Source organism: Anthonomus grandis, chromosome 15, assembly GCF_022605725.1.
Source record: "Anthonomus grandis grandis chromosome 15, icAntGran1.3, whole genome shotgun sequence".
NCBI lineage: Eukaryota > Metazoa > Arthropoda > Insecta > Coleoptera > Curculionidae > Anthonomus > Anthonomus grandis.
This window is the reverse complement of record NC_065560.1, coordinates 15,463,135-15,475,642: the sequence shown is the minus strand read 5'-3', so window position 1 is coordinate 15,475,642 and position 12,508 is coordinate 15,463,135. Positions and strand designations below refer to the sequence as shown.

General features: G+C 34.5%; 1 protein-coding gene across 2 annotated transcripts in view; it reads right to left on the bottom strand.

The window, feature by feature from the left end:
- The window catches only part of LOC126745359 (NADH dehydrogenase (ubiquinone) complex I, assembly factor 6-like), a 145,350-nt gene that overhangs the window by 19,388 nt on the left and 113,454 nt on the right, over window positions 1-12,508 (bottom strand). The window contains exons 2-3 of one of the 2 annotated variants that reach the window (XM_050453182.1): window positions 8,052-8,283; window positions 1,761-1,996 (exon numbers count right to left, since the gene is read on the bottom strand). In XM_050453182.1, coding sequence (XP_050309139.1) covers window positions 1,761-1,996; window positions 8,052-8,283 — 468 coding nt within the window. Of the gene's footprint in view, window positions 1-1,760; window positions 1,997-8,051; window positions 8,284-12,508 lie in introns of those variants that run through there. The other variant, XM_050453181.1, reaches the window with a different exon arrangement.

The window sequence follows — 12,508 nt, the reverse complement described above, 5'->3', positions numbered from 1 at the left end:
TGTATTGATTGGTCGCTTCACACGCCTCATTCCATCAGAATTGAATATTTTGTAGCGCGTTTCATCACTGAATAGAACTTTTTTCCAGTCATTGACGGTCCAGTTTAAATGCCGGCGTGCAAATGCCAACCTTGCTGCTCTATTTCTTATTGAAACTAACGGCTTTTTAGCTGGACGTCTACTAAATAAATTTTCGTCTACTAACATTCTTTGTACTGTTCGTGTACCAACCGTAATTTCTGGAATTTCGACAATAATTCGAGGTGCGGACTTCCAAGGATCATTTTGGGAAATCCTTTTGATGCGTCTGTCAGTCAGTACTGATGTTTTCCTTGGCCTTCCCGATTTTGGCAACTTCTCTAAATATCCCCTCTCATTATACGATGATATTATTTTGGACACAGTGTACCGGGGTAACTCAAACTGTCTTAAAATATCGGCTTGTTTGTTACCTTCCATGAATCCATTCACAACTCTTTCATTCAAGTCTTTTGAAATTGGAATTCCTCTCGGCATGACTAATCTGACACAGAAATGTTCAAAAAAAACATAAAAATCACCTTACACAATTATTTTATCCCTTTACTTTTGCTAAAACCCTTCTTTTGAACAAATTATATTGCTTTACTTTTGACGCGTTACTATGAAGCATTTAAACTTAAAGGTCAAAATAAAATCATTTGTTTTGATTGCGAAAATTTTTGTTGACATTGATAATCATAGCCTACTTTGTAGTTTTAAAACTTAGTGGATTTGTATACATTATCATGCATTTATAATTTTAAAATCGGTATTTGCAAATATTTCTGTGTTGCTCTACTTTTGTCCGATAGTGTATATCTTTTTTTATATATAACTAGATTTGGATACGAGGTTTCATTGTGTTTTTTTAAATTTACTAAGGTATATTTTTTTAAGATTTTGTAATGTTATTTGGGGTTAAACAAATAAACAAATTATTTTACCAAAAATGGGACCAAAAATATCTACAAATATAATCGCGTCAAACGGCCTTTATAAAAATCTGAACGTATTGAATTTGTTTAAAAATTAGTTCACTCCCGCCAATTATAAAGGTAATGATAAATAAATGACTTTATGAAAGTGTTAATAAAGTTATTGTACGTACTCATGAGATATTGGCAGCAAGAGGTCATAATTTCATTTGAGCCATTTGTATTACGAAAGATCCATACGGTAATATTAGTTAAATACAAGTAATATGTGAAATTACTGCCTCTATTCCTCTCATGGGTCAAATTCATCACTTAGGATAGTTAATATCGCGTAACTCCCCAAGAAAGAAAAAGTTTATATACCTCGTATCATTCAGCTTTGATTCTTATAATTTTATCACAAACTTACGTAGGTTCTTAAAGTTTTAGTTATTTCTAGTAGTAAAAGTTTAGCAAATTAAGACGTCAAAGTTTAATGGCAAGTTAAACTTTCAGATTCGGTTAAGGCAACAAATGTATTGCCTCTAACATAATTTAATTTTTCGAGGAATTGGCAATAAACACTGCTTTTAGAAAGGACTGAAGAATTCCGAAAACCTCGTTTCTGTTAGAAAATTAAAGTCATAGCTTTTCGACTACTCGCGAATTTTTTTATACAATAAACTCGAGTTTTTCTCGAAACATTTGATAAGCAATTTTACAGGCTTATAAACCATAATTTACCTTATTTTTCTTATTTTGACTACTCCTATTTTATAACATTTTAGAATTTACACACGGTATTTACCTAAAAATAAATCCTACCTCAATTGCTGTACTATTCCTTGCGCCTTTCCTAAATGCGAAGCTGCATGATCTGCATTTATATTCTTTACCCCGCATCCTTCTAAAATTAGGTAGTATGAACTTGAAACGGACTTCTCTGCATACTTTTCAATGTCTTCTAGTGTTTTAAATTTTGAAAAGGCTGAGATATTGTCCTGTCTTGCAGAAACTAAGTTGCATAAATATCGCCTGGTAATATTTGCGTGAGTAATGGCCTGAAATTTAATTTAAAAAATAAAATGTGTTATAATTTTGATAATTTACAAATGAATTAAACGTTTCACGCGCCCTACCCATAATCCTACAGATTATTTTTTGTGAAAAGCGATAAAAATACCCTAAGCCAAATTTCTATAAAAAAACCTTTTTTCTTCTTATAGATAACCATAAAAAAATAAATTTAAAATTCAGGTATTTTGTTCTTCTTTTATTTTTTTAACACATCGATTAGTATTGAATTTTGAACATCTGAATTGGACATCCTGTATATTGAAACTGAAATTGTCAAAACAGTGGGCTGCCAAGGCATATGTGCATATAGGTCTCCTGATGGATCCGTCATGCCCCACCGAGGGTTACCAGAGCCCAATGGCCTTAGAAAAACCGATAAGGTTCTCTGGTCTGAAGGACTTAAAGTCACCCGGTGCACTAAAGGTGTTACTCAAGTGTTTAAACCTGGCGCGCGTGAGTGCTGGGCACTCCCCGACCACATGGTCAACAGTTTCATCCTCCTCCCAGCACCACCGGCATTCCGGGTTGTCCGCAATACCGATGGTATGGAGATGGCTTCTTAAGTGCCAGTGTCCGGTTAAAAGACCTGTCACTAGCCGAATTTCGCGTCTTTTAAGGCGTAGTAGATTTTTGGTAAGACAGGCAGAGGGCCCACCTATGTGCGCTTTGGCCTGTCTCATACCAGGGGACTCAGTTCATCTTCGGTGGGTCCACTTATCCAGCAGACCGGTGGGTCCACTTGTCCAGCAGATCCTTCATTGACGCGACCCAGACGAGCTGGACCCTGCAGCCCACCCGCACCAGTTTTTTCAGGACTTTTATGCACTCTAGTACAAGCTTGGAGCTTATCTTTACGGCCGTGATAGCCTTAATGGCAGCTCTGCTGTCCGAGCATATTGATACGACTGCAGCTTAGGATTTTTTGTCCGCATTTAAATATAGTGAATTCTTCGGCCTGGAAGATAGTGGCGTGCTCCCCCAGCGAGTCTTACTGGAATGTGGGATCCCACCACAAACCCCTGATTCAGCTCTGTTATTCATTCTGAAGCCATCTGTGTACCAGATGCTTTCCCTATTTAGCAGTGCAGGTCTGTTGGAATGCTGCCACGATAGCCCCGTATGTGAGAAGGGGTCTCACAATGCGCGAGTAGATCCAGTGGAGGATCTTAGAAGTCAGACCCCAGGTATTGCCGAAAGCCCGCTTGCAGGCTCATAGCTCGTCTCCTTTTTTGGGGTTAATCATGAGACCCTCCGAGAGGCACCATATGTCCACCATACGCAGGGCTGTCATCATAGGACCCCTCTGGTAATCCTCTGCCATTGATGCAGCGTCTTTCCCTGGGCAGAGGATTGCCAGATGATGAGCGTAGGCATGTGTGTATAGACCAGCATTGTTTAAAAGATTTATCAGGCTGTCGACTACAAGACTCCACAAGGTAGGGGACAATACTCCTCCCTGCGGGCAGCCTCTAGCCACCAACGTTTTGACATCTCGCTGTCAAGCTGGGCAAATATAAGTATAGGGTCTACCAATAAGAATGATATAAGTTTAAATTGCTAAAAAATAAAAACGAATTGGTTAATTTCTATGATTGATGTTTCTTGTTGTAGTTTATTATGTAACATTATGTTTTAAACAAAATATCATTAAGATGTCCACCTCGGCTACGGCGGCAGACGTTTAGACGATGAACCCAATTTTCAATCACTTTTTCTAACAAGTTGGGCTGAATTTCGCTAATAACCCTAGTTATGTTAACTTTCAAGTCATTGATGGTTTGAGGATTATTATAATACACCTTCGACTTCACATATCACCAAAGAAAAAAGTCCAGGGGAGTAAGATCACAGGACCTTGGTGGCCAGCTTTCTTAATAATTTAATTGTGGCTCGGGCGGTGTGTGATGTTGCTCCGTCCTGTTGAAACCAATTCTGTTCGAAGTCTCCACCATCAATTGCAGGCCAAAGAAAGTTTGTTATCATGTCGCGGTAGCGCTCTCCGTTGACTGTCACAGTACGCCCCCCTGCATCCTCAAAAAGGTATGGACCGATAATTCCACCGACATGCAAACCACACCACATAGTTACTTTTAACGGGTGTAATGGCACCTGTACTAATTTCTGGGGATTGTTCTGACACCAGAAGCGGCAATTTTGCGTATTGACAACGCCACTAAGACAAAAATGGGCTTCATCTGAAAAGATGATTTGTTTCCCAAAATCGGCATTTTGTTCCAAGTGCAACAGGACCCAGTCGGTAAACGTTCTTTGCAAACCATGGTCAGCAGGCTTCAATTCTTGAGTTAAGACCATCTTATATGGATGTAGGCCTAAATCTTTCTTCAAAATGCGCCACAGAGACATTGGTAAAATGTCTAATTGCTGAGAACGGCGCAAAACAGACACATTGTTATTCGCGTCAACACTTTCTCTTGCAGCGGCGATATTTTCAGTGGTCCTTGCACTTTTTTGTCGCGTTGGTGGCTTATTATCCAGAAGAGTGTACTCCTGTTCAAACTTATTAACTGTGCGCCTTATTGCAAGCTCAGAAGGCCGTCCACGATGGCCAAAATCTTCTCTCGAGAGCACGATAACAGGCTCTAACCGATTGCGCAATTTCATAATACCTTTTCACGATAGCTATACGTTGCTCTTGACTTAAACGATTCATGATGAAATATCAAAGTATACTTAACACAACTGAAGCTTGATCCGCGTTTTGAGATACCATTTTGCGTACATGGCCCACTAAACTTCTATCACTTCTATTGGTAGACCCATTATATGCGAGAGCATGGCCTCTACCAGCTAACCAAACAGAGTTCTGAGCCGTGGCTCTCGAGTGCTTGGCAGATTATTGCGAAAGCGTTGTGCCTTGTATATTATTACCCTGTATATTATAAAAAAATTATTCTAGATTTATTGCAACTTAACTTATTTTCAATTTTATTCAATGCGTCCTTTGCAATAAAAATAGTAGAACACGTGGATTAATATTAATAATGTGGATTAATAATAATTACTATCCCCATGTTGCAATTAGGACAATTATTTCTACCTAGGAATTGGAATTTATTAGTAGAGTCAGTGGCAAACAAAACCGTGTAAGTAAATGTCATCCTTATAAAGTACAACTGATACATGAATTCTTAGAAGACGATTTAGACCGCCGAGTGCAGTTTTGTGAGCATATTCTTGAGGCTAAAAATAACAATGGAAAGTTCATTCGAAATATTTTTTTCCTGATGAAGCCACCTTTACGTTAAATGGATTCGGTAACAGGCAAAATTGTTGATATTGGGTAATCGAAAATTCTCATTATACCCAAGAATACCACACACAGCGACCTCAAAAAATTAACATGTGGGAAGGTATTGTGAAAAAACGAATCCGTTGACCCTTTTTTTTCGAAGAAACATTAAACGGAGAGCGCTACTTGGAATTTCTACACTTTGAACTTATCCCTGTTTTAGTTGTTTTATTCCCTGATCGACAAGAGGCTGACATTCGTAGTTCCGAGCTATGGTTTCAACAAGACCTCCTCACTTTGCCATCGCCGTTCGATAATTTCCTGATGCAACTCTTCCTAACTAACAGATGGATTGGACGAAGAGGACCGATTGAGTGGCCATCAATGTTACCGTACATAACCCCATTAGATCATTGGAAGTTATTTACCGATTCAAAAATGCATTGAAGTAAGTGCACGACAAATTGAACATTAGCTGCAATAATTATTATATGCACTTTTATTTTCAATGTCGTATGATTCATTAGTTTATTACGTCAAGTTTAACCGCTGGCTTTAGGCATATGGTAAACTATACAAAAAGTATTTAGAATTGTAAAATGTCATGTTTCATTGAAAAAAGTTAATGTTGAAGCCAGAGTTTCTACTTGGAAAAATTTGTATCAAAATTTTTATTACAAAAAAAACCCGCGAACAACAATGCTAATCGAAGTGTACGAAAAATAAAAGAAAAAAAACTTCTGAATTTTATTTGAATTTATTTCTTTAATCGTGAATTTACTGTATATTAAAATACATCCAAGAAAAATAACAAGTGATTGTACCATCACGACGGGTTCTTTAACGTTCTGCTAAGCTACCAACAAGAGATTTTACTAGAACTATCATTGTAAGTATTATTGTATTAATATAATATTAATATATTATATTGTATTGAATCATATTTCTAAAGTTACTTAAAATTCATAGATCTTCAAAACCTTTTCTTTTCTTTGTGTTATGTATACAGGGTGTCAATTTTAAAACTTAACACCTTTAATTTGTTTTTTGCAGTTTAAAATATGAAAAATCTGAAAGACACGTCAATTTTATTTTAAAAGAAACACTTCAAAGTAAATTTTTTAGCCTTTTTGTTTCAACCCCCTAGGAGGAAGTAGATATCACCCTTAGAATCCTAAATGGAAATGGGACTCAAGTACATCGTTTAAAAGAGCGTTCAATTATCTTTTTAGTGGTATCCTACTTTGTTGCTTTGTGTCTAGAGGTTTCCGAATAATAGCGTTTCAAAGTTGCAAAAACAATAAAACTTGCTTGCATTGAGATTTTGGTTTTCAGGATAGTGTTTACACAAAAACTACTGTATTGGGGCTCCTTATAGTACAAGTGATTAGACGAGTAGGTTAAACCGTTTAAACCATTGAATAACAGGACAAAACAGTAGTTTAAAGAATTGATTTTCTATATTTATTATTTTACTTCGATAAAATTAACTTTTTTTACGAAAGAAAAATTTCTACAATCAAACACATATGATCTTACCGAGGATGATGAAAAAGTTGAAATTAATTTCCCTATGAACAATAACAAAGTCTGTTTTCGAACTCCTCCCTAACATTTCGAACAACTTCTAAGATCAGCAATATCGGCAGTTTGTGTTTTATAAACAATGAATTTAAGATGTCCCCCAAAGAAAAAAGTCTAAGAGTGTGAAATCCGGTGATCTTGGAAGCCATTCAATTGGTCCCCTTTTGCAACCCATTTATCCGGTAATCTCTCGTTTAACCACTGTCAAGCCGGAAGAAGATAATGTGGAGCACCCTCCTGCTGAAATGTTAACAAATCCTCCTGTAAAACTGAATTATCCTCTTTATCAATTTCAGTTTCTCAGCTCATGGGTTATAGATGAGTTAATTATTATTATATAGTTATAGAGGATTAATAGTCTCAGCATATCAAGATACAGATTACCTGTCAAGTTTTCTTCAAGAAATAAAGAACCAGCAACGGCATTTGCAAGAATACCAGCCCAAACCTAAAATTTTTGAGGATACTGTGTATGCCTTTCTGAAAACATATGCGGATTTTCGTTACTCCAATATCAAAAATTTTGTTTGTTAACATTTTCATTTTGACAAAGTTAACATTTAGAAACGTATCATCCATTTTTCACTAAGAGACCAAACGAAAACAAAACAAAGGTAAAAACACAAAGTCACGGTCTCATCAAATCCATATAATTTTTTAAAGCTACACGTGTTTCGCTCCTATCGGAGCATCATCAGGCCTAAAAAATACATTAAGATATTTTTCACAAAACAAAAAGAACGCTTATAAAACTCATTACCTAGACCTACACAGATCACATTACAACTAACAACAAAAGAAAAGCTAGGTTAAGTTAACAATTCCCACCATAGATAAAAATATATGCTTAAAAAAATAAAAAAGTAAAAATGTAAAATGTCACCAGTGGGGCAGTTTTCAAATTGACACCAGATAAAATATATAAGATAAAGCATTTGAAGATTTTAACCTAACCTAGAAATTTTAACCTATTGTGAAGATCCATGATTTATAATACCTCTTACATAGGCAAAATTTTGTAAAAATACAATTTTTGTCGTACTTAGGATTAAAAGTAAAGTTTGTTTATCTCGATGATTTGTAGTTATCAATATATTCACAATTTATCTTTATAAATTTTTAAAGTGCTATAATCTGTCATGGTAGCCACGATTTGTTAGTTTAAAGGTTTAACAATAAAAGTTTAACATTTATAACATTTATACCTTAAACAGTTCCACAGCTACAGGATGTCTGGGCACTTGTTTAATATCATTAGAGTAACATTTTTCAATTACTTCTTCCCAAAACTTAAGCCTCATTAAACCAATATCCTTTTGTGAAACTTGCTCAGCCACCCTGGCTACTTCGACGTTAAAACTCCTAACGGCCACAGCCACCGATCGGGATTTACTCTTTAGTAATATGGTGCATATAAAGTTTTCATAATCGTATTTTCTGCAATAAAATAAAAGTTTGTCCAAAATAAGTTTTTATGGTTTAAAATGCCTAAACCCTTTTTCAAATAGTTCGATAAATACAAAAAACATACTTCTTAAATTCTGTTTGTCTTTATATTTATGCCGTTTAATTTTCAGAAAAATTTGCGGTAGAACAAGTTTTAAAACAGAGCATAATTTTCTGAACCTTCTGGAATGTCAAAATAAAATAATACGACTATTTAGATTATGTCAGGAATTTTTATGTATGTGTTCTGAGTAAGAAAGAATTTCTCAAAGAGACCAACGTACAAAATTGACGAAAACAAAAAAACACACACAGTCACGGTCTCATAACACATAATAATAGGCTACACGTATTTCGCTCTAGCTAGAGCATCATCAGGCCTTTAAAAGACAAATCACAACCTTTACCTACTATTGTGAAGGTTATGATAAGGCTTTTAATGGCTTTGATATGACTTTCGAATATTATTAGTTATTTAAAGTCTTGGGACTGCGTAACATTAGACAGCAATACATAACAAGCATCATTTTACTTTTAAACTCAACATGTTTCTTTTACCATCCCTAGGATAGTTAATTTCATGCCAACTCATATCAAAAATAGATCTTTCTTCAAAATTCCGAAATATATTAATAATTGGATAATATAGAAATATACAGATAAATGTGTGCTAAAACTCCATTGTTGGGGGAGTAATTTATATCATTGTCAATCTTACAAGCCAATTTTTCTCTATCAATAGGTTCTAAATAGTATAGTAGCTTTTTCGGAATGTATTAATTTAAATAAAACTAATATTTGTATTAACTTAAGTATACACACAACTCTTAATATTCATTGTGTCCCTAAATCAAATTTGTTAAATTATAATCCTGTATTTATTTTTCTTGAAATAAATTTGATTTGATTTTGGAGGTATGTATAGTGAACAAGAATTTGGAATCCAGAAAAATACGAAGGGTCTTCATTTTGTTAATAATTGGCAATAATATGTTATTATTTTTTACAGGCAAATTCTCAGAGATTCTCTTAGGTTTGGGCTTTATGCACCAAGAGATATATCAGATAATTTAGACGCGTTTAGTTTTATGTTGTGATTTTCCGTAAATATGTTAATAAAATTCAAATCAAGATTAAAATTAGTTTCTGCGATTTGCAATTGATATTCAAAAAAAGATAAATAAAACTCTAAAATGTGAGTGGTTTTTAATAAGCATGCATATCTGCAACATAAATTGGAAACAACAAGGAACCTGATATGGATCCTTCCATGCTCCAGGGTAAGCCATAAGACCTTTGCGTATAAAGGGTACAGGGAAAAAACCAGATATGTCACTTTTTATTAAAAATCTCAACAAAAATCTAAACAACCACGGTAGTCTTGCGTAAATTAGTATCTAAAATATAGCGTACCGAATAAAAACCAACAACGTCCAGGTCCAAACGTCCAGGGAAAAAACCAGCGATGTCATGTAAACAAACCGGCTGATGCAATATTCATTTTTAAAAAACGTGCCAGTATTATTGTAACCGCAAAAGTGTGACTTCTTGTTTGTCTGTGTGATTAATAATAAACCATTATGGCTAATAGTGATTCGGAGGGATCCGTTGAGAACAAAATTATGCCCTCAAAAAAAAAAGAAAGAGAACCGGTCGGATGTCAGAGGTCTCTAAAATGTTGAAGTTATCCACTCATGAAACTGGACAGCCTGCTAATTGCTCACGATTAAAGTGCTTTGAGGTATTTAATGAGGCGCAAAGAGCAGAAATATTGAGACATTTTAATGCTCTGAGCTCTCACGATGAGCAAAATTATTATTTAGCTGGTTTAAATACAGTCTTACCTGTCCAGCATAGAAGACCTCGTCAAAACGAGAATACTGCCAGTTTCCATGATGTAAGTTATGCGTATCGAGTTTGAGTTCGCGATGGTGATATTCCGGTGTGTGCCAAAGTTCCATTCATGGGATTACAAAAAATAAAATAAATTATATAAAGGAAAGCCTCAAACGAATGATACTGATGAAATTAGAGAATTAACCGTTATGAACGAGTTGCATAAAAGAAAGGCTGAGGCGTTTTATTCAAGGAAAAGGCAAGCCAAAAAAGCTGCAAAAAAAAGCAACAAAAAGGAAGTCATCTGCATTGATTTTGCAAAAAATATTTTAATTCCTAAAATTGCCACTAACGACGTGTATTATAAACGCCAATTGTCTATGTACGCCTTTAATGTACATGTCCTCTCTTCGGGTCAATCTATTTTTTATACCTATCGTGAAGGAGAGGCTAAAAAAGGATCAAACGAAGTTGCATCTTTTCTTCTCCATTTTATCAATAATTATTTAGACGACGATGTTGAAGAACTGCAAATCTTCTGTGACTCTGCCGGAGGACAAAATAAAAACTTTACCATTTTTCGATTTATTCATTTTGTAGTAAACAACAAAATTCATAATCTGAAATAAAAATCACATTCCCTATAAGAGGACACTCCTATTTGGAATGTGACAAAAATGTAGTATTGTGGGATTCGAAGAGCCCCTTTGAGGGCCCGGAAGAGTTCGAAGAAGTCATTAGGCATTCCCGCTCCAAACCTTCCAACCATCGCCGTTTGTTGTAGTGAGTGTGTCACAAAATATGATACTGGATTGGAAATCATTTTTAGACACAATATATTTACAAAAATGCCCATTTAAAATCCAGATTTTGAAGGGAATAGTGGCATCATCTGATCATAGCCGCCTTATCTACTACCGTTCAACATACAATGGACCAGTTTGTCTGGATTAATACGAAAACGCTTTGACCGAAATTCAGCTTTAAGATGCGGAGAATTTTTGCTGCCCGTTCCGGTATACGATGGTAAGTTATAAGAAAGTTTTAAATAAAAATGAGATGTATAAATTTTTGTAATTTTTTTACAGGTTCATTACCAATTCCAAAGGCTAAGTTTAACGACCTAATGAGCCTCATGAGGTTTTGCAGTCCAAAAGCCGTGACATTTTTTCAAAACCTGGCTCAGCTCTAACATACTTTATAATAATATGTTGATAAATAAACATTTAAAATTCCAAAAAATTAAATCTTCTTTTTTATTTCAAAAATAAAAGCAGCTGGTTTTTGTAAGTTTCAGGTGACATTGCTGCTTTTGTTCCTGCAAAACCCTGAGTGATGCCGATTTTTTTGCAATAAAGCCGTATTTAGTTTTTCTAAACCAAAAAACCATAGTCATAATTCTTCATAATAATATTAACTTCTGTTTTATGTAAACTACATGTTTATATTTGTTTTGGAAATAAAAATAATTGGTTTTGAACATTAAAATTCAATTTACTCTAATGTGAAAAGAAATGACATATCTGGTGTTTTCCCTGTACCCTTCATATATACTGTAATGTGTATCATTTATTCAAACAAGATTTATTGTTTTGTATTGCTACACAATGAGAGAGAATGTCAAGATATGAAAGAAAAAATCAAGTGAAGTTAACTGACTAAAGTATTTAAGTATAGTAAAAATCATTTTGTAATTAATAATATCAAAGGTTTTGCTAAAGTCTAGATAATCCAAACATGTAACATTTCTATTATCCTCACTCTTTCTAACATCACTTATAATCTAACTAACAGATTGGCAATCTGTTATAATGCATAAAGAAACACAAAAAGAAAATAGCTGGTACTTGATGTGTTTTTCTAAAATTAGAGATACTACTGGTAGAATGCTTACAGGCCTTAACGCGCTGAAACTTGATGGATTTGATACTTGAGAGATTTTTTCACAAATTGGGATATACATTTGTATGTATGTATTTATTAAATTTGTTGCTTTAGAATTTTTTAAATTCTTTTGACAAAATTAATATACTTATTGAATAAGTTCATTACATTGTTGTGCTAGAGGCTTGAGGAATAGGTACAACATAAGCCTGCCTCCACTGATGAAGACACTTTAATACAAAAATGTATGATGTGTGTAACATATAGAAAAAAAGGACACCAAAGGTTAACAAATCAATATGAAAACCATCAGATCCAACTGCCTTTTTTTTAATATCAAATAAACACTTCACAACCTGAATCTCAGTTTTACCACCTTAAATTCCAGTAACTTAGCAACATTTGCTTTCATACCTTGATAATATTAGCACTACCTAGATACATGCCCAACTTTTAGGCCATACAAAGGCTTTTTTCAATCATTGTGATTTACAAA